General features: G+C 37.2%; 3 protein-coding genes across 8 annotated transcripts; 2 read left to right on the forward strand and 1 right to left on the reverse strand.

Moving 5' to 3' along the window:
* Positions 1-219: 219 nt before the first annotated feature.
* Positions 220-6,200, forward strand: LOC135585654 (4-hydroxybenzoate polyprenyltransferase, mitochondrial-like). 5 transcript variants are annotated; one of them, XR_010481571.1, is made up of 10 exons: positions 220-705; positions 1,468-1,603; positions 2,016-2,137; positions 4,456-4,525; positions 4,611-4,760; positions 4,881-5,016; positions 5,098-5,199; positions 5,593-5,695; positions 5,767-5,825; positions 5,906-6,200. XR_010481571.1 is itself a non-coding variant. In XM_065092338.1 (10 exons), the coding sequence occupies exons 1-8, from the start codon at positions 293-295 to the stop codon at positions 5,691-5,693; spliced, it is 1,194 nt and encodes a 397-aa protein (XP_064948410.1). In that variant the 5' UTR covers positions 221-292; the 3' UTR covers positions 5,694-5,695; positions 5,767-5,811; positions 5,906-6,200. The 5 variants fall into 5 exon arrangements, 1 of the variants encoding a protein (XP_064948410.1); XR_010481570.1 differs by having other exon boundaries at positions 5,624-5,695; XR_010481569.1 differs by having other exon boundaries at positions 5,103-5,199.
* Positions 6,201-6,628: 428 nt separating this feature from the next.
* On the forward strand, positions 6,629-10,846 carry LOC103985224 (glutamine synthetase nodule isozyme). Its single transcript, XM_009402864.3, has 13 exons — positions 6,629-7,092; positions 7,172-7,211; positions 7,300-7,403; positions 7,523-7,571; positions 7,651-7,757; positions 8,234-8,321; positions 8,734-8,862; positions 9,025-9,099; positions 9,222-9,275; positions 9,429-9,466; positions 9,536-9,695; positions 10,358-10,418; positions 10,544-10,846. Exons 1-13 carry the CDS (start codon positions 7,019-7,021, stop codon positions 10,633-10,635), a joined length of 1,071 nt encoding a protein of 356 aa, XP_009401139.2. The 5' UTR covers positions 6,629-7,018; the 3' UTR covers positions 10,636-10,846.
* A 1,647-nt stretch (positions 10,847-12,493) lies between these two features.
* On the reverse strand, positions 12,494-21,168 carry LOC103985207 (plastid division protein CDP1, chloroplastic). 2 transcript variants are annotated; one of them, XM_009402851.3, is made up of 13 exons: positions 20,503-21,168; positions 18,622-18,735; positions 18,422-18,559; positions 17,540-17,644; positions 17,331-17,453; positions 16,889-17,257; positions 16,716-16,811; positions 16,524-16,649; positions 14,249-14,314; positions 13,378-14,166; positions 13,022-13,212; positions 12,818-12,935; positions 12,494-12,739 (listed from the first exon to the last, which is right to left on the reverse strand). In XM_009402851.3, the coding sequence occupies exons 1-12, from the start codon at positions 20,779-20,781 to the stop codon at positions 12,851-12,853; spliced, it is 2,481 nt and encodes an 826-aa protein (XP_009401126.2). In that variant the 5' UTR covers positions 20,782-21,168; the 3' UTR covers positions 12,494-12,739; positions 12,818-12,850. The 2 variants fall into 2 exon arrangements, with proteins under 2 accessions (XP_009401126.2, XP_009401118.2); XM_009402843.3 differs by having other exon boundaries at positions 12,494-12,935.
* Between the last annotated feature and the right edge of the window lie 524 nt (positions 21,169-21,692).

The raw sequence follows: 21,692 nt of genomic DNA on the forward strand, positions 1-21,692 counted from the left end.
TTGTCACGTATTATATTTTTCGTCAGTAAAATCGATGATATTAAAATAAATGAGATTCGTCCGTACCTTCGAGGATCAAGGAAGTGAAAGTGCATAAGATTCGCATGCCGTGGGTTCCACCGAGTTTAGTTGCAGCAGAACCCTGAATCTTGCTTTGGGCTCCAACAGGTGATCTCGTCTCTTGCGGCACTAGCGATCGGGTCTTAAGTAGCTCTAATTTTGGATCCGGCCCATTTCCATCTTTGGCCCGCCTTAATTTGGTCAGCGCCGGGGCGTCGACGACTAGAGGGGCATGGCGCTGTGGCTCTTGCGCGCCGCTCGGAAGCGCCACCGGTGGCCACCGCCCGCCGACCTCTCCTCCCTCTTCCCCTTCTCCTCTCCGCGTCAGAACCCCAACAAGCCCTTCACCGGCCCCCGTGAGCTCGGAGCTCCGATCCCGCCGCGTAGGCACCCCCGCTCGTGGCCGCCGCGGCCGCCGACGCTCCTCGATGGACTCCCCCGTTCTCTGTCACTCGCTTCGATATACGGAGCCTCCGGGAGCACCCCGGAGAATGGTGGGCCCCGGTCGCCTGACGGGGAAGCCGGAACGGCGGCCTCGCCGTCGTGGGTCGATGCGTACTTGCCGGTGTCGGTGCGTCCGTATGCTCTCCTCGCGCGGCTAGATAAGCCTATCGGGACTTGGCTGCTGGCCTGGCCCTGCGGATGGTATTGTTTGTTTCTTCCCCCTTCTTTATACAATTCCAGTCACAAATTTTCGTGATTGATCCGTTGATATTTATGTGAATATGTTCTTGCACAATGTTTCCCTTCGTTGAGGGCTTTGTGAATTAGCTGCTGTCGGTTTTGTTGAAGCCATTGATCTTTTAATTAGGTTACTTTACAGTGTGATTGACGACGTTAAGTTCATATTCGCATTAAGGGGAATACGTTGATCGTCCTACTAGTCATAGTCGTAGTAGAGCATTGTCTTCTTTGTTACAGTCGTAATCGTACTGCCTTAGGCTTCACCTTTCTTTTTTTTTTGTCTTCTTTCTTTCCTTCTACTCCTCTCCTCCGCCCTTTTTTCTTTTCTTGTTTTGAAACAGTGGAATCACCTAGAATTGACCAAAACCCGTGATTTCACTTTGCTCCGGAGCCAATTCCAACCAATTCTATGGCCATGTAGCCTGAAATTGACTAAATTTGGATCATTTTTTAATGATGCAGATGTCAAACAGACATATATACCTTAAACTGTGGTATCAAGAGTAGAAAGAGTCTTGTTAAGTGAAGCTTCTTTTCTTATGTCTCATTATACTTTTTTCTTCATATAATTTTGAGAACTTATGCAAAAACTTCCATTGTTTAGTTAAAATCTTTATATCATATACATGTATTATTTATATATATGTGTGTATAAATGAATATTCAGAATCTAGAATCTGGTTAAGTTAGCCCTAAAAGGCTTTTAACTGCAACTACATCTAGGTCAATTACTCTGGCAGCAACCCCTGGAAACCTCCCTGACATTAAGATGCTGGCTTTGTTCGGTTGTGGAGCTGTGCTTCTAAGAGGTGCTGGTTGCACTGTGAATGACCTCCTTGACCGTGACATTGATATTAAGGTAAATTCTTCTATTGTTTTTCTCCATAAATTTTCATGTTGAAAAAATATAAAAAAAACGATAAATGAAACTAAGAGAAAGGGAAGATTTGTTCTCTTATCTACTTAAGGTTACTGAACTTTCATAAGCTCTTCCTGTAGCAGGTACAGGTACCTCAACATATAGATCATCAGCTTGGTAGAATTTTTTGATTAGTGCAATATATTTGCTTATAAATATAGCACTTTTCTTATATTATTTCTTTTGATTTTAACTTATATGGTTAATGACACTAAGTTATGCATTAGTTGCCATATAACCATGGCTAGTGACCACACTATAATTTTAAGTAAACGACCGTGTTTCTTAACTTTATATATGCTTGCTCACAATTCTATGCTAAAACTTATACGAGTTTTCCTTCATGCTGCAGGTTGAAAGAACAAAATATAGGCCAATTGCATGTGGTGTTTTGACACCATTTCGAGGTCTTTGCTTTCTTGGTTTTCAACTTCTATTGGGTTTAGGAATTTTGCTACAACTCAATAATTACAGGTAACTTAGATCTTCGATTTCCCTGTAAGTTAACTGCCAGTCGAGTTATTTTTTTCAGATAACAATAAACCTTGACAGGGACTTGGAGGTTTCTTTTTTACTTCTGCAATCTATCTTTTATCTTTACAAGAAATCCAATTTTCTTTTGTGTCTGTTCATACCAAACCTTCCCTTTCCAAAAACAGTTAGATGTTGTTGCTTCTGAGTTTTATCATGGTTAAGTTTTTTTCTTATTTAGTTTCAATGTATTTATCAGCTGTTTAGTGAGATCCAGATGATTAAATTTGAAATAGTTAGATATTCCTATCTAATAGTTAAAAAAACCAGGTCTTGTACTCCATGGAAGATCTTGTCAATATAACTTTTATGTCAGCTTTGACCATGTTTTTTGTTTGTCTTAACTCAAATCTGCCTCATAGTACAAATTTGATTTGAGGGTGGCTAATTCAAGAGAACAAAATGATTGATTTAGCCAATTGGAAAAAAAAGAAAATAAAATTGTTTTGTAGATTTTCATTTATATTGCTTTGTAGATTCTGAAAGATTAAAACTAAATCCGGTTTCACTGAAATGGTCAAATTTTAATTATAAATTGCATAAAACATTTAAAAATGAAACCCTTTCAAGGGTGTCATAACTTAAACTTTTTTTTTTGCAACTAGATATTTTACATGAATGATAATGAGATCTGTGGTATGAGGGAAGGCAGAGGGAGATCAAATTTAATAAAAATTATAAATAAAGATTCAAACACTCTTAAACTTAACTAAATATATGATTAATCTTAATGATGGCAAAAGATTTATGTAGCCAGCCCCAAATAGTTGAGACTTTGTTGTTATTGTTATTGTTGTATAATGAGATTAGTGTCAGACTTATCCCAACATTCAAATTAAGACTAGCAAGTAAAATGTCAAAGAACAGTTAACAAGTAGAAAACTTTACAACATATCAATTGGCCAAAGAACCATTTGCAAGGGGAGGATATGGTTGGTTTTTGATTCAGGTTTAGTGTTGTGGATAAAGACAAGGAGAAAGGAAAGTTTATCATTTTCATTCTCTTTGGTTTTGATGATTGGCTGTTGGGGTGTGTGTATGTGAGAGAAAGAGAGAGAGAGAGGGCGGTGGGGTTATGTCGAGAAGTTTGGGGCAGGATTTCATGATGATATTCATGTCTACATTATTTGATATTCATAATGATGCTATTTCATTATCCTCAACGATTCTGTCAATAACAACAATACACAGTATAACCTTCTGAGCTCTTGACATGTGGACTTTTCTGCAATGGATTCTGCGTATACTTATCTAACTAATGATAAGTAAAATATGTCAAGTTCGTATGCCCTGTGCTGCGGAGTTTTTCCAATTTCATGAAGAGATTTGTTAAATCAGTTTTACGTGGAAGCTAGTAAGCAACGTGTAAGGCGGAGAACCTTAATCTTTCTGTTGCATCTAGAAATTCCTAATTTGCACAATCCGGTCTGGACTGCCGGTATTTAACGCTCCAGTGTGAACTGAGAAGTGAACCACTCCATTTTGGGTGGTGGGGTCCGGTTTTGTCTTTTTCATTTTAAAGATGATAGGCTGTTTTTCTTTTTTAGAAGGTTCTAAACCGTCAAACCGGATGCTTTTAGGGCTTGTGAGGAGTCATGAGCCTGTTCTCCATCTCCGCTTTGTCGCCTGACTTCTGCCACCCCCTCTTTGTCACATGTATATTGTCGCTTGCTCCTCATCTCTGATATTTTTCTCTCCTCTCCTCTGCCTCCTCTACCCCCTCCTCCTCTCTTATTCTTCAATTTTCTTCCTTCTTCTCTCTTCTTATTTCCCCCTTTCCCCATGTGTCGGGACATCAGCATGGACCAAACTTGGTACTTATAATTACATTCCTTGATGTAGAGTGGCGACCACAAATAAGGAACTTGTTCTGCTGATCATTGATGTTCAGATGTTGCCATTTCACGAGCTATTATTCTGGTTTTGGATGAAGGATGTGGACGATACTTCCAAACCTGCCATCCATGAATATCAAGGATCTTATGGATCTTGTTACATCAGAAAATTAGACTTGGGGTTCTAATGACTCCTATAGTCCTGCTGTATGATAATTTTGGTTCCCTTATCTTGGACCAAAGTGCAGCTTTCTACAATATTATTTATATTCTCAAAAATAGTTGTGTACGATTTGTGATTATGATGAATTTTCTTTTGGAGGCTTTGGTATGCATTTTGCCAGAACTTTTTCCTATAAAATATGAAACTTCTATTTATTTTGTGGTACTCTACAGTCGTAATTTTGTTTCCCTTTTCTAATGTAGCCGTATTCTTGGTGCATCATCTCTGTTGCTGGTTTTCTCGTATCCTCTTATGAAGAGACTGACATTTTGGGTATGTATAGAGAAAGTAGTTTGCAACTGTGTTGTCATATGAGTAGGTGAAGTTGATGTTACTTTTTTTTGCTACACTGTAACAGCCTCAAGCATACTTAGGTTTGACCTTCAATTGGGGAGCTTTGTTAGGATGGGCTGCTGTCAAAGGAAGCTTAGATCCTGCAATTGTCCTGCCAATGTATGGTGCTGGTGTCTGTTGGACACTTGTATATGATACGATATATGCACATCAGGTATATGGGCAGCATTGGCTGTTCATGTGAGCTTACTTTTGAGTATGCTTTTGTTCTCCACAAATCCAGAACCATTGCTATTACTTAGTAATACTGATGTAATCAAAAGTTTAATTTCAGGATAAGGAAGATGACCAAAAGGTGGGTGTTAAATCAACGGCATTGAGGTTTGGAAGTTTCACGAAGTACTGGATTACAGGATTTGGAATTGCATGCATAAGTAATCTAGCTCTCAGCGGATATAATGCAGAGCTTGGTATATCCTGATTTTGCTCTTCCTTTCTTTCATATATGATACTTTTGTGGACTCTACTGATTGCATGGTTACGTTTCCTAGGGCAGCATGGCCATTTTATCCATTTCTCGTAGCTGCTGCTGGGCAATTAGGATGGCAGATATTGACTGTTGACTTGTCTAATCGTGCAGATTGTAACAGAAAGTAAGTATTTAGTAGGTCATAGTTTCTAACATGATACAATTGTGCAGATTGTATCATGGCCATTTTATAACAATTTTGATTAACTTTGGTTCAGGATGTCCAAAGTTAGCAGGAAAACCTTAAATACAAAATCTATTTTTTTGGTAATAATTTATGCTCATGAAACAAGTGAATAACTCAGAAATCCAAAAGACCACGAGGAAGAATGACAAGCTTTGCTATCAAAAGTAATCTTCATCTCAAGAGAACAAGAAAGCCATTAGAACCGATGTAACCCAAACCTCAAGAAAGAAAAGTCCAAGAGGAAGTTCTTGATCTTGAATCTTGAACGTGTGTGGACTGATGTTCTTCCTAAAAATTTTTATGCATTCTAAATGTCAAGTTGCATTGAAGTTTGACGACAGCACAAATTCCTTGGCGATAGATTTGTTTCAAACAAGTGGTTCGGAGCTCTTGTATTCAGCGGAATCTTATTCGGTCGTCTAGCTTCATGAAGGTAATCCTTTAATTGGCTGTACGATTTATTCCGGGTGCAAGGAAGACTTTGTTGGATCTTCTGATGTGCAGGTTTCTAATGGACTGGTACTGCTGGCTGAAGTTAGCAATCGTTATGTGAGTACTATATGGTATCTATCATGTTTACTTTAATAGCTTCTGATTGAATCATCAATATGTCAATTGACACTAATCCAGACATTTTTCGAAGGGCAATGTGGGTTCAAGGCTTCATAACATGGGAGAAGATGGCTGTTCAATGCCTCCTGATCTCAATCCCAATTCGAGTTGGTAGACAGTTTTGCATCCCAAATTTTGTATATTACCTTAATGTTCAACTATTTTATGAGGGTACTAAAATATGTTAGGTTCAGCAAATTGTATCGTAATAGTCGTCCGTTTTCATTCAATCATTAAAATTTAAACTTTGTAATTATACTTTTACAATGCTTTCGTGTATTGTTTTAACTCATAATGTCACATTTGAAATTAAATTCTTATTATAATTTGATTGCGAGTTAGTGTATTGTTATACAAGTGTTAGATTCAAATTCAATTGCGAATGTCAAAATTTTTTTAATTGAAAAATAATTTTTTCTTCATTAATTATAAAGTTGGATTTTTAACAACTTATTGATTCCTTTCGATAAAAAAATCAAAATATTATACAAAAATCTCTTATTTTTTAAGAAACTATATATCCTTTTACTTTCTTTTGGTTTTGATCACATCACAAAACATCTTGCATAACAATCATGATAAGATTTCGGAGGAGACATCTAATCTCGGTGGTTTTAAACCTAAATACATTGATAAGGAGTTGAATAAATAATAAAATAATTTCCATTATGTGATAGCAATTTTCTATCAGAAATTTTACATGCATATTTGCAATCCCTATTGCAGGATTCACATGAAGAAGATTGCTCACCGTTTTAGCTCTCGATCAGGATCCGATAAGGCGACACCCGCTCCGCAAAGCTCGGTCCAAGGCCCGAGCCCGGTCAAATCGAGATCGCGCCCTCGTCCCGCACGGCATCCGCCGTTTCCTTGGACGCGTCCGCCGAATACCACCTCCTCGCGCGAGAGGTGTCACGTCAACCTCTTCACAGCCCCCCCGTGTCGCAGGACTCGCCTCATTTCGCCGAGCACCTGGTGGGCGGCCCCGAGGATGCGGTCCCCCGGCATATCCGGTCCCAATCTTATCCATCTCAGCTATCATAATGCCATCTATCGAGAATCCATGCAGATCCGATGGATACCACCTTAAATAGGCCGCATCTCCGCCTTCTGCAGCCATCCTTCCCTCCTTGTTTGTGGAATCATGTCTCTACTCCGAGAGCTCCTCGACCTCAACCTCACCGAGACCACCGAGAAGATCATAGCCGAGTACATATGGTAATCCGAACCATCCCCTCTTCAAACTTCAGCTACTTTCCACTGATAGGTCCTGATCGATCATTGTATGTGCTTCCAGGATCGGCGGATCGGGCATGGACATGAGGAGCAAAGCCAGGGTTTGTTTGCACTTCGTTTTTCCTCTTCGTTTGGTCATTATCTTTCATCATAAGATCTAACATATGGTTTGTAATATGGGTAACTTAGACTCTACCGGGGCCGGTGTCGGATCCGAGCAAGCTTCCCAAGTGGAACTACGACGGATCCAGTACGGGTCAGGCTCCAGGGGATAACAGTGAAGTCATCGTACAGTGAGTGCAATGTCTTCTGTTATGTAGCATAATGCAAAATCTATCTTTGGTTTCCTGTTTTATTGGATACCTAATCATGTTCTATTTCTTTTATGCTTCCTTGTTCGTGCTGTGGTTAGTCCTCAGGCAATATTCAAGGATCCATTCAGGAGGGGAAACAATATTTTGGTAATTATCTCTTTAAAGCACAATTAAAATTTTGTTTTGATGTATGTGAGGAATGATGGGATAGATATATGCATATTAGGTGATGTGTGATGCGTATACACCAGCAGGGGATCCGATCCCTACCAACAAAAGGTTCAACGCGCAGAAGATCTTTAGCCACCCTGATGTGATAGCCGAGGAGCCCTGGTAATCTTTTTAGAGTGGTGTTCTCCCAAAAATGGTTTCAGAATTTGATTCTATAAATTGCTAGGCTTCATGGGCTTTAAATTTGAGATAGATGAAAAGAATGATATATTTTTATTTTTCTGTGTGATTCCACTAGATGATTTAGATGGAGATTGTGGGTTGGTTTTTAGTGTAATGTTAGCCATCCTTGTGAATTCCTTAAACTAAAAAAATTTCTTTCATCAGTTTAGATTGATCTGGTTATTTATTACTTAATTAGCCTATATTTCTCTACATATAATATTGTGCCATCATTAAAACATTATTTACCGATACTGAAATTATCGGATGAAATGAGTCTCAGCTAACCATTATATAATCCAAATTGTCAAAGACAGTGATTCGTGTTACTTTGATGATTTAAGATCTTGTTGATTTCTCTAAGTTTTACCCATTTATGATGTATAATGTCCTAACTGCATTCATCATTGTTGAAGGTATGGCATTGAGCAAGAGTACACTCTGTTTCAGAGGGATGTTCCCTGGCCCCTTGGATGGCCAGTTGGTGGCTTCCCTGGTCCTCAGGTTAGACCCTAATGTTGTTACTAAGTATAATGTTTTTCCTCATAAGTTTTTTGCAATCTGAGTTTGCTCTTACATATAAATATCAGTTTATTGAACTTGTAAATGACTAGTGAGTCAAAGCTTCCGAGTTCTGTTGTAGCTTCAGTCAGAGTATTTTGAGCTCCATCCTTGAGTCTTTAGTACTACCAATTTGGATTTTTTTGGTTTCAAAAACAGAACTACTAATTGTTATGATATAAAAACTTTTATCCTATCCAGCAAAAAGAGGTAACCTGCTACAATCGTGCCTATAGGTAAAGGAAAATAATGGTCAATGGTATCTAGGAAATTAACCCCTGATAACGCTTTAGATTTTGGTTTGACTCTTCTTACTTTAGTTTGAAGTTGAGACTTCTTTTGCATCCTTACTTAGGGCCCTTACTATTGTGGTACTGGAGCTGATAAGGCATTTGGTCGTGACATTGTCAACTCTCATTACAAGGCATGCCTGTATGCTGGAATCAACATTAGTGGAATCAATGGAGAAGTGATGCCTGGTCAGGTAATCCTTTCGAGTTTCATAGAGATGCTTTAGTTTCAGCTCAATGTTTTATTCATTTGAAATGATCAGATTGGTATCTTATGACCTCTGTCGATTCCTCTAGTGTTGTGTTTTTTTTTTTCGGTTACTTCCCTGATTATATTTATTTGTTTGATTGAACAGTGGGAATTTCAAGTAGGACCTGCCGTTGGAATTACTGCTGGTGATCAGTTGTGGGTAGCCCGCTACATCCTTGAGGTAGATGTTGTACATATAGATGCTGTACATATCGTGTGACTCAAACACCTAATTATGTATGCCATTGGTTTCTATATTTCTATCAACTTAGTGAATCTTCCTACTTGTGCTGATCTATGCAGAGGATTACTGAAATTGCAGGAGCTGTTCTGTCCTTTGACCCCAAACCCATGCAGGTCATTATATAACTTTCACCTTTGTCTTTGTGCTTTAATTGGTTTATGGTTTTAGACACTATCATAAGTATAATTGAAAATTTGAGTTCACCTCTAAGTTCCTAAAAACAAAGAGCTTTCTTGTCTCTCTTCATTTCTGTGTTGTGATACCAGGGAGACTGGAATGGTGCTGGTGCTCATACGAACTACAGGTCATCTCGCTTGGTTTTGTATTCTGAGTTTTCATCTGCATAAAATTCACATGGTTCACATCTTAACAGCACCAAGTCTATGAGAAATGATGGTGGAATAGAAGTGATTAAGAAGGCAATTGAGAAACTTAGCAAGAAGCACAAGGAACATATTGCTGCATATGGTGAGGGCAATGACAGGAGATTAACTGGTCGTCATGAAACTGCTGACATCAGCTCTTTTTCATGGGTAAGGAACATTTCTTCTATTTTGTATTAAGAACAAATTAGAAATATACATGACATGTAAGAAGCTTATGGGTAGCAAATTATTATTGTTTAGAGCAATGATAGGTAAAGACATTCCTGTAGTATCAGGGTTGGTTCTTTAAGAAGGAAGCTTAATTTGATCCATTTATTAATAAAGAAAATTGTAAATGAATATTCCAACAACATTAAACTCATTTCATGTGTTCCATTGCATGATAAGCAGTTGAAGATGCTGATTTTTAGTCACCACCACCAATGGGCTTTGTCTTATCTACTAGCTTTATGGTTCTACAGTGTAATACACAGTGCATTGAACCAAATCTATTTTCTGTTCTTTCATCAACGATGCAACTTAAAGTCATATTGCTTCCTTTTTGAATCAAATTATTATTCCAATTATCCACTCATGATAAAGTACTTGTTGGAATCTACATTTCTGCCTTATTGTTTCCAGTCCCATGGACAAATGAGGAACATAGTAAAACTTGTACATCCAAAGTTTAATCTATCTCTAGTTACAGAATGCTCAATTAATTTGAAACCTTGCGGATTTCATAATGCATGGAAGCTTAGTATTGGTTATGTGAATGTTGGTCTTTATAATGACATTCCATTAAAAGATCACTATATACTGACTTGCAGGGAGTTGCAAACCGTGGAGCGTCGGTTCGTGTGGGACGCGAAACAGAAAAAGATGGCAAAGGTATATAGATTTCCATCGATCAATTATTTCCTTCTAAAATCTATTCTGAATCAGGTGTTTGACTCTTCTGTTATTTGCTCGAGTCTTTTTGCCTGCCCTATTTTACTGAGCTGTGTTGTTACCAGGATACTTTGAGGACAGAAGACCAGCTTCCAACATGGATCCTTATGTTGTGACCTCCATGATTGCTGAAACCACCATTCTTTGGAAGCCTTAAAGATAACATGTGATGGGCATTTTCTTATGGTATAACCTCCAGTCAAATCTAGGAACTATTGATATGTATCCTGCTTTTATATGGTTTTATGGTGTTATTCTGGTCTTCAGTTGATTGATTTCTTGTAGTCCTCAAAAACATGGATATTTGTTCCTCAAGCACTTGAGTTTTCCAATAATCTAAGCTTAGTGGAACTACACCCTCTTTGGGATGTTGCCTTTCGTGTGTATACTGCAATAATTATGATCTACTGTTACATTATTGAAAGCATGTGGGCATGTGATTAATGGTTACTTAATAATTCTGTAAACCAAATTCTTGTTTTAGTTAATTAAAGTTATTTTAGCACCTAATTTAGAAAGAAAACTATGTTCATGTAAATGTCGAAACGAAATACAAATTCGACAAACATGTATGCAAATGGGAAATGGACTCTCGCGTGATCGTCATGTAACCATGAATTAGGATGAGATGATCAACTTGAATATTGTTAATGATGAGCATTTCTGGCGCATACGTCCATGTAACCTTTGTCACGAATCGAATTCATTGGTTTTGCTTAGATTGCATGATGTGCAATCCGATAAAAAACTTGCATGTATAGAAAAAGAATCAGTGATGAACGAACATGCAGATAAATTGAACCTTGTTTTTGATCTTATAGGACGATGATTGCATCACGAATATGGCTTGTCGTAATCACATACATACAACTGAATTGTACGCATATTATAATGTATTCCATGCATTATTAGAAATCATTATTAATTCACATTTTTTTTCTTTTTATTATGAGTCCAATAATAAAAATATTATTATTGGATCAATAATAAGAAAAATGGATTCATGTTCTTGAAAAACATTATGTGCAAGCATAATTAAAAAGAAATCTGAGGTTGGATCCGTCACCAGCAAAACACCACCAAAACCATACATCAGAATTAATTATAAGCTTGCGAAGTCTAACCTGTTTTAGAATTCACCGAAGAAGCCGTGGAAAGGGACGACGAGAGGGTGGCTCGACAATGTGATGATTGAAGTAGCGGTCGAACTCGTGGATGAGCGGAACACGATGAAGAGGTGGACAGTGGATGAGGATGAGTGGGGTGGGGTGGGGTGGTGTATACTAAAAAGATGATGTAGCACCCGCACCCGAACGAGGAAGACCCACAGAGGGGTATCGTTACCCGTTACCGACATGGGAAGCCATGTCTCGGCGCCTCTTCCTAAGGGTATTCAAATCGATTCGAACTGAACCATTGAGGCCAAACCGTATTTTCGATTTAATATGGTTAAAGTAAGATAATCCAAATTGATTAATTTGATTCGATTAATCAATTTATAATTTTAAAAAATATGTATTTAAAATAAACTGATTCAATTCAATTGAATGGAATTAAAATCTTTGATCGAATCGAACGTTCTAACATGATAAAATTTTAAAAATTAAATCCATGTCATTTTTAAGATTAGACCTTTAGATCAATTTAATTAATCAATTTAAACCAATTAAAAGCTTAGAATAATAAATTCAATCCGATATCTTTTAATTAAGATCAATTCAAATTGATTAACCGAATCAAAAAGATATATACTCCTTAATCAAAACCCTTTAGTCTTCAAAAACCGAACCGGACCAAACCGATTTTAAATCGATTCAATTTATGTTCAATTTAAAGACCCTTTATAGTCTCCAAAACCCGAACCAGACCAAACCAATTTTAAATCGATTTTAAACCGATTCAATTTATGTTCGACTTCAATTCAGTTCAACAATCCAATTCAACTTGAACACCCCTACCTCTTCCAATCCAATTCAATGAAAACAAGAGCACATTGAAAAGTGCAATACTGTGAATGACACAAAGAATGGCAATGCATATATCCAGTAGTATAATGAATGCATCCAGTTTAAGACAAACATACACATATAAAAAGTAGTAGGAAAGGGAATCAATAGAGAGATGTGAAGGCATAAATGTGGTCAAAGACATGTCGTCAGTTCATGAGTATGATCAGTCAACCTACATGTATGCAACATTATACACAAACCCTAGCCAGCTGAGACATCTGAAGGAAAATGAGACCATAAGATTCATTATTCCTGTACAGTTGGATAATGTTAAACCACCCTCTTCATGGTGCCTAAATCAATCGCAAGAAGGATGATTTTGTAAGATACCTGACCGATAAGCTGATTTATCATGGGAGTAGATCATGTTTGATTCTGGATATCACCTCTACAAATTCTCCATGAACCATCTTCTTGCCTTCTCAGGATGTAATGAACCTTGTATGTACTGCGAATAGAGTGGTAGATAAACAAATGAGCAGTTCTTAAGGATAATACATATTGGACTTTAGATATACTGGTCTTGTGAAGAACCTGTAATAACTCGGTTTTTTTGGCTCAGATTCATCTACAAGTTCAGCAGCTTCCTCAATCACAGCCTCGATTTCAGCAAACTCATCATCACCTCCATCTGATACTATCTCAGCACGCAGAATAGAGGCTTGTATTAAAACAAATCGCCAAAAACAGGATTTGGCTTTTGCCGAATTCGCCAGATCTTGCCACTGACAATGACATACACCAGAATCCGAATCAAAGAAAAAATATATATGATGGCACATATAAATAATAATATAATAGTAGTAGTAGTAGTAATAATAATAATAATGATGATGATAATAATAATAACAACAATAATAATAATAATCTGATGTCCTCTCAAAACTTACCTTTGAAAGCATTGCTTCGGAAAGAATATTGCACAGCAATTGAATTTGATGACTGGGACCTAATGCCTCAGCTTTTATATCTTGCCACTGATGGACCAGTGCTTCTGCTTCTTCAAGAGCCATGTGCCGTTTATGTATCATAAAACCAGCAGAAGTAGACAAAGGTGAGAGATCGGTGGGCCACCCATTCTGCATGCTTCCAACACTAATTTTATGCTCAAGGCGTTGGCTGAACATTGACCAAAGCTTCCGTAACTGCCACATTATATCCCTACCTCTAAAAGCAGATGTGCTATCTCCACCAGCAAAATGACTCAAAGCAGCAGCTTCACTAGTAATGCAATGGTTAATTGATTTCAATTCATGTGGCATTTTCAGATGACCAAATTGCATAGCAAGCAGCTTAAATGCACCAAATAATATGCATCCGGCAAGCGTCATATAGGCAGCCTTTCCTGTTATATCTCCTTTATTAAGCCAGCTTTCCCAGAAACCTTGATGATGCAAATCAAGATTTCTTTTCAGCTGAGAAGATAGCGAGCTAGCATTACCATTAGTCTTACCAACTGCCATTTGGCTCTGCAAATTAACTGGTGCAAGTTGCTTGACAGCTTCTCCCAAATTATTGGTTGAATTAACCTTTGCAGATTGTGCACCAGAAGTTCGATGGTCTACTAAAAGACCAAAAGATGATACATAGTGTCCGGCTGAAGGAAGTGTCTTCATGGTCCCTATTTTCTTCTGGTTGCCACTGCTAAGAATTCGCTTTGGGCTCCCGAAAAAGTTGGCCTATGTTGTATCTGTAAAAATTAGAATCTTGCCAACATAAAGGACCTCGCACTATCAGACATCAATCCACTCCAAGACTCACCAAAGAAGGAGAGCAATCTCGTGTATCCGGAAAGAGAGATAGAACAGCGTCTTTCAGCCAAGTTTCCTGGTAAATTTCAGCAGTTCTTCTGACATAAGACAATTTCAACCTTAATGCAAGCTCTACAATCAGCTACTATATGCTCATACATAGCTTATGAAATTGTGGCTTAGCTTAAGGTGTGATAAAAAGGAACTCTAGATTGCCCATTGTTTCCAGTTGACTTTCAGGTAAAACTTCAATGCATGAAAAATTACCCGTCATCATGATTACCATGAAAAGACTAATGAATTAGAGTATGTAGAAGATTCTACAAACAATCAAACCCCACTTCTCTTGGTACTGACACAATTTGTAGTACAAGTCCAACCATAAAGATGAAAACATTCATGGATTCCAACAATTAGCCAGTAATCATTAAAAACCTCGAGAATAGATCATTGGAGAAACCTCTACGGCAGATTAACTTATATATATACAGATAACAATACAATCATTGGAGCATTGGCACATGCAAGCGATCCTTAAAAATAGAAAGTGCTTCGGTGCCTAAGAATAGCATCAGCCATGCATTATGTACCAAGTAGTAATGGATGATACAAGAAGGCAATTCAACAATGGATACAATGATAATTCTATGGGTGCCAATTTTTAAACTGGACCTATAAATATACCTAAACATGCACAAAGTGAATGCAAGGATGAGGAAATTATGAGGTTATGCACAAGTATAACCAACCAAAATAATCATATTTTAAAAACCAAATAGCAACAGAAGGGTACACCATCAACTAGTCATAACTTTGCGTTTTGTGTCAATACTAGTTGGTGGAACTACTATGTTAAAAACAAAATATTTCAGGCATAAGGTAAAACAAGAAAAATCTAAAACAGCAATATCAACCAATTTATTTATTTTGAACTTTCGATCTACGTCATTCATCTATATTACTCTCCCTTCATTTTCCTATTTCTGTACAAAACGTAGGTGGATATCATATGCATTAGCACATTGAAGCTGGTTTGATTTCGTATAACGCAATTGGATGCCAACACAAATGCCCCTGGAAAACCAGTGGGTTTTCTTCCCCAAATGAACGCTGAGATGTCCATCATAATCCCTAATAAATCATATAAAGTTTGCAATCATTGAATATTCTGGCTATAATTCAGTAACCTAGAGCCTTAGTAGGGAAAAACATCAAAGGCATGATAAGCACCTTGTATCAGCAAGAATTTAAGTTCTTGTCAAGTGCATTTAAATGTTCAATATTTAAAAGCATATATAAAAAAATAAATTGCATCAGCATTTCTATCAAAGAGATAGTAACCCACAAGATTATGACAGAAGTCAGAAAACCCACATAGTCCTCAATCATAATACAGAAGTCAAGATCAAGTGGCAAAGAGACAAAAAGGAGCAGAGTTTGATAATACATATATCTATAAAAGCTAGAAATCAAAAGAGTGCATGATTATGTCTGGGCAAACTAGTACCATAAAATAATTGCCAAATAAGACCAAGTTGGTGCCCAAAAAACAGATGCCTTTATTTTTTTATCCTGAAGTATTTATGATAAGTAAGATTGAAATAGGAGTATACATTGTCCTAAAATGACAATTTTTTAAGGTTATCTATGACACTTCTTTCCAGAAACCTGAACAAGATTGAAGACGTGACATGGACACCCACATGGGTAAGGTTTGTTCTGTTCTAGTAATTGAGCTAGAACAGGCTATTTGATCATGATAACCTAAACTGACTCCATAAATTTAACTTAGCGCATAAGGAAAAATTAAGTCTTTTGTCATAGCATATAAATGATTCTGGAACTAATCTTAAGCTGACGAAGAACCACCAAGTTAAATGCCCAAGAAACATGTGAAAACATGGCCAGGTATATCTTCATTACTTGAAAAAAAAGAAGCAAATCTGCCCATAACAACTTTAAGTCCTAATAAGGGACCAAGTCTTTTGAAAATGTAAGTTCATGAACTCTCTGTTTGATTTACTCCTGCAAAATATTCACAATTAATTATCAATATTACTCAGGAAACATCCAAATCAAGAATAGAGTCAGACAAATGATAATCATCACTTTTATCGACTATATTATCATACAGAAAAATGCTGAAGGCTGGTAGTAATCAACACAAAATCTTGAAAATTTAGCAACTTTTGTTAATTATCGAAGTTAACATCATTCGTAGAACTGAATCACAGTGCTCTTTCAGTTACATTTACATAGAAGGTAACAGACAATGAAGTACCTACCAATGTCTGGTTCACAGTGCCCTTGTCCTTGTATGTTCCACTCATACCAGGTCGTGAATTCTGTGAAGTACAACTCCTTATTGTTTCAAGCTGCAGAAGCTTTTCAACAGTCTCCATGCCCCCAGTCTGCATAGATAGACCCACTTAAATAAACACATATAGGAAAGATAAAAAAAGGATCCATGTAATTACCTGCCCAAGAAGAAAAGAACAAAATGCTTCCTCAAACTTCAAGTCTGCTCCATCTGATATAATTAAACACTCACAAATGGCTTTTGCTCTAGTGATCTGCATGAGAACATAACCAGAAATACATCACTGCCTATGCCAAGAAGAGATCATTGTCACCAGCAAAGAGGCAATACCATCTCATTCTGTCTCATCGAAAACCCAAGAGCAATATGAGCGACCATGGCCAAATAAAAGCAATTAAGGTCGAGTACAACTCTTTGACTCTGAGACTCGATTGATTTTTTGTTCTTGCGAGTAACAGCCAAAGTATCCCAAGGAAGAAGATCTACTATTTCAGTAGCCATTAGCCTATTCATAGCTTGAATCAAGAAAGAAGGCCAATCTTGAACTCTACAGGAAGATTCAACATCTAGGCCCTGTCTAATCAGTTCTTGCAATGCTGCTAATGCCCCACGTCTACGTTCAGCACTATCAGGAATAAGAGGCAACCCCAGAAGTTCCAACGTGCAAGCAGGTGCAAGGTCCTCCAAAGATTCTTCTACCTAAGAAGTGCTCCAAATGATCAGTCATTTTCATATCGATACCATAAACTGAATCAGACAAGAAGATACATACCTGTGATAGCAATGGCATTTTCGCTAAAGAGACGTTGCTCTTTAGAAGATACTGGGCCCGTGCAAGAGCTTCAAAACCTTCAGATACCTTGTTTTTCTCAAAACCAACCTTTGCAATTGAGCACTGCAGAAGAGATACCGAAAAATCAAATGAAATATACACAGTACAGCAAACAATTAAATAATAACATATTTGCTGATGTATCTTACTTCAGCTAGAGCCATAGAGAGAAGCAAATCATGACTATATGGCTTAGCATCAGGAAGTTGCAAAGCTGCTCGGCCGATTTCCAGAACCAACTTTACTTCTCCAACCTGCATTTAAGTATCAATTTCCTGTCACAATCTTCAACAAGAAAACCAAGGACAGCAGAGTTGATAAAGAGATATATGCAATCAACAGTTAGGGTACAAAAACAACAACAGAGTACTGTTCTTTCTCAGAAGTGAGGAAGCAGAAGAGAAAAAGAGAATTTCTATATTTTTAGTGTTTTAGGAGGAGGAGAGTGGAAGAAGAGATTGGGGCTGCACTTCAGAGTCAGTGTTTAACTAACAAACAACAACTTTTGGGGCAGGAATCAAGAGACACCTCCAAGGATTGACCTATTTAAAATTGTGAAAGTTATAAACTTTATAATGTCAACTTAGATTTCTCAAGCCACGTGGAATCTTGATATGTCTACTACAGTCTGTCATGCTTCAATCTGTCTTGATAGGATATTGCATAGTAACCCCATAATGAATGACATACTCATACAGCATAATATGAATGCACTTGGGGCAACTTACTAAATAACTATTTATACATGAGCACACATATAAAAATGCAATACATCTTACAAGTCCAGGATATCAGGAAAAAGTACAAGAAATTCTAAATGGCTCACTTATTTGTAGCAAATAAATACAAACCCATGTCATCAAATGTAGAAGTACAATACTGCAGGAGTGTCAAGTTTATAAAACATTTGAATTTAGCACATTCTCAGATTATGACAATGGCTGTTCATGGTCAAAATAGTCTTTTTGTAATTAAGCTCCCAGCGAATGTGTTTACTAAACGTAATAGGTTATAAAATAGAAAATTTTTACCTCTTGCAAAAGGCATAGAGCAACAGGCAACCAAGACCAAGGAATTCGAAGAGAAGATTTTGGCGGTACTTTCTCTTTTATATTGCCAGCATATTCTGGTTCAAATAGAAGTTTATCCCTTACATCCATCAAGAGATCCTGCAAATACAACATTCAGATATCACACAATAATACATATAGTGAAGAACACTATCTTGTACCTTCCGAGAAACAATTGTTTCTGCAGTGTATCCATCCTCAATTGTTGAATTTTTCAGCTCCATTACTGCTTTGACAATCTCATCCTTTTCAGCTTGCACCGTAACACCTAAGAGCTGCAAATTTGTTGAATCTAATAATCAGGGATATATATATCCTTGAGACTCTGCTTTATTATCCATTAAAAAATGATTATGGACGTGACTTCAACTTGAACCAAAGAATTTTTCCATAACTAATCATCAAGAAGCAAAAAGAAGTCCTAAGAACATATAAATTGTAGGATATGATTCTCTTATCATTGCAACAGTTCCATGAATGTAGTATGCATCTCTCTCCAACTAACTCATTTTTTTCATATGTTAGCTTTCAAGAGGAAATTACGATTGATGTTGATACAAACTCCTATATCCATTAACCTTGCTGCAAAACTAGTGACATCCAGGACACCATTGTAGTGTTTAGCATACACAAATCCAACATAGATGGCTTTAAAGTTTGGCATTTGTGAAAAGGTCCAGATGTTATACTTGATTGTAATAATCTACATAATTCTGCACTTGGAAGATTGTACATTTTTCACAATGATATAGATTAATGGATAGAACAAACAGATCATTTTGTTAGACTTGCCACCTTCGATGGCACATCAGAAGTTTTAGCTATGGTAATTACAGTTCAATGATTTACTAGGATGACTATCAGCCAGAATTGGCAGTCTAGGTCGTATAGGTGGCATTTGGTAAGTCCAATAAAATTATCATGAATGATCAAATTTGTTATATGAAAATGTTTCTTCATCAGAATCATTATACAATCTTCAAGAGAAATGTCACTCGTCCACATCTTATTTGTCCTTAGAAGTAAATTATTTGCAGATAAGTAAGCACTATGAATGTATCTAAAGATCACTTTATCAAGAAATATTGATAATCAGAGAAGCAGCATTTTATTTGATATAACCAAACATCTACTTAATATGTTATAGTCTCCTTACTATATATAAAAAAAATACTGAAGAATCAAGTTTTTGTAGTTCATTAACCTCAAATAAGTTATATGAATGATTTTAACTGCTAGCTTGATCAACTATTTTTCGTCCTCTCTTATATGCCACTTTCTACATCATTGAAGTTAAATATCAAAACAAAATAACCTTCCTAAATCATACAAATTCTCTCAGAAATCTAACTCCTCTCTAGCCAGAATTATGTGGACATGTGACAACCAAGACCTGTTAAGGCATTTGCATAAAAAAGAATGAGCGAAAGAGAGCAGATAAGTCCTATCCCCTATATGAAACACATTGTAAGAACATCCACGTGTTCCATCCATCATCTAATTTGTGAAGCTCATGAATGTCTCCTTTTTTATTGCTTGTATGCTGTCTGATGTATAGGGACACTTACCTCACCTTCTCATCAACCTAGACTCTCTTGTTGACTATGCACACAGGTAAAACCAAGAACATTACAACATATACAATGTCATAAAACAAACAAACAAGAACTTATAGGTAATATCAGCACACACTGGGCCTAGGTGAGAAGACAATCTAAAATATCTATCTTAAAAGCAAAGCCTAAAGAAGATGTTATCATACTGATCCTTTCCAGAACTCAAATTGCGTATCTTGCATTCTGATGTACAAATATCTGTGCCACAAACTTATCAGTATATAAGGATTAACGAGTTTCATGGAAGTCCTTGACATATTAATATATGCATTCTTTTGAATAGTGTATGTCGTTTTCACATATTTGAATTCTACAAAGCACAAGGCAATCAAATTTCTCTTGCAAACAAATCAATGAAGTAATAATGGAAGATCTTAAGGCATAATGCTAATAAACGTGTGGAATTTTTTTGCATAACTTCCCAACCTGAAAACAAGTCACAGGAATCTCCACCCTGTCTCGAACCTGCCCATTCTCTATGGCCGGGGCCTCCAACACCTTCATCTTTGCCTGACCAGAGATCTCCATGCGGCTAGTACGAGACTTGGCCTCCGGAGACGGCTCACTGAGGACCCTTCTTTCCCTGCCGCAAGCAAGAGATGCGACGCCGGTCAAAGCCAAGGACCTCCGTCTCTCCTCGAAAGTTGCATTCCCGACGCTCCCGCACCGAAGCGGCAGCCCGAACACCGTGTGAGACAATGCCATGGCCAAAACCTAACGCTAAGCGGACGATCCGCCTTCTAATCCATGGAAACCCGCGATCGAGCAAAGAAGATGGCTGAAGAACCGCGGGGGAGAGAGCGAGGTCTCAAATTAGAATTTCGCAAAGCTCCATTCGAGGGCATCGAAACGGAAGGGAAGGGAAAGGGACGAAAGGGTCACTGTTCAATGCCATGGCCAAAACCTAACGCTAAGCGACCAGATCCGTCTCCTAGTTCATGGAAACTCGCGATCGAGCAAAGAAGATGGCTGAAGGACCGCGGGGAAGAGAGCGATGTCTCGAATTAGGGTTTCACCGAGCTCCATTTGAGGGCATCGAAACGGAAGGGAAGGGAAAGGGACGAAAGAGCCACTGTGCCGGCGACGGACGAAATAAAGAGACCACGAGGAGTGAGGAAGGGGCAACTGTACATATATACTTATTTGTACTGAAATTACATAATTACCCTTCTAAATATGTATTCCCATAAATATTACAAGAATGATTGGAACATATATTAATTGGAGCAAATTCTCCAGAAATTTTTTTATTATTATTTCTTTTATATATATATATATATATATATATATATATATATATATATATATATATATATATATATATATATATATATATATATATATATACACACACACAAACTCCAATTAAAAGATAAAAAATTGAAAATATACAAATTTTGCCAAAATATATACAAGCAATTAAAATTACCAAGAAACTCTCAGCTTCGCATCTCAAGTAATAATATGTACATCGCTAAAAATATCATAAATGTGAATAGATATACGGGTTATGATTTGCTTGAGTAACCAATTAAATCAATCCTTAACCGAGGAGATTATAAACTCAAATATAGAATGATCAAGTAACATAAACACATATTAGAGTTTTATTAGAT

Source organism: Musa acuminata, chromosome BXJ2-1 (genome assembly GCF_036884655.1).
Source record: "Musa acuminata AAA Group cultivar baxijiao chromosome BXJ2-1, Cavendish_Baxijiao_AAA, whole genome shotgun sequence".
Lineage (NCBI taxonomy): Eukaryota > Viridiplantae > Streptophyta > Magnoliopsida > Zingiberales > Musaceae > Musa > Musa acuminata.

What these genes read in the sequence shown, in the direction of transcription:
- LOC135585654 (XM_065092338.1), top strand. Translation starts at nt 293, where the DNA reads ATGGCGCTGTGGCTCTTGCGCGCCGCTCGGAAGCGCCACCGGTGGCCA. An exon ending in ATACGATATATGCACATCAG is followed by an intron (nt 4,761 to 4,880) that starts GTATATGGGCAG and finishes GTTTAATTTCAG; the next exon opens with GATAAGGAAGATGACCAAAA. An exon ending in CGTGCAGATTGTAACAGAAA is followed by an intron (nt 5,200 to 5,623) that starts GTAAGTATTTAG and finishes CCTTGGCGATAG; the next exon opens with ATTTGTTTCAAACAAGTGGT.
- LOC103985224 (XM_009402864.3), top strand. Translation starts at nt 7,019, where the DNA reads ATGTCTCTACTCCGAGAGCTCCTCGACCTCAACCTCACCGAGACCACC. An exon ending in TTGACCCCAAACCCATGCAG is followed by an intron (nt 9,276 to 9,428) that starts GTCATTATATAA and finishes TTGTGATACCAG; the next exon opens with GGAGACTGGAATGGTGCTGG. An exon ending in GGTGCTCATACGAACTACAG is followed by an intron (nt 9,467 to 9,535) that starts GTCATCTCGCTT and finishes ACATCTTAACAG; the next exon opens with CACCAAGTCTATGAGAAATG.
- LOC103985207 (XM_009402851.3), bottom strand. Translation starts at nt 20,781, where the DNA reads ATGGCATTGTCTCACACGGTGTTCGGGCTGCCGCTTCGGTGCGGGAGC. An exon ending in GTTCTTTTCTTCTTGGGCAG is followed by an intron (nt 16,650 to 16,715) that starts GTAATTACATGG and finishes CTATCTATGCAG; the next exon opens with ACTGGGGGCATGGAGACTGT. An exon ending in AAAAAACCGAGTTATTACAG is followed by an intron (nt 12,936 to 13,021) that starts GTTCTTCACAAG and finishes CTCTATTCGCAG; the next exon opens with TACATACAAGGTTCATTACA.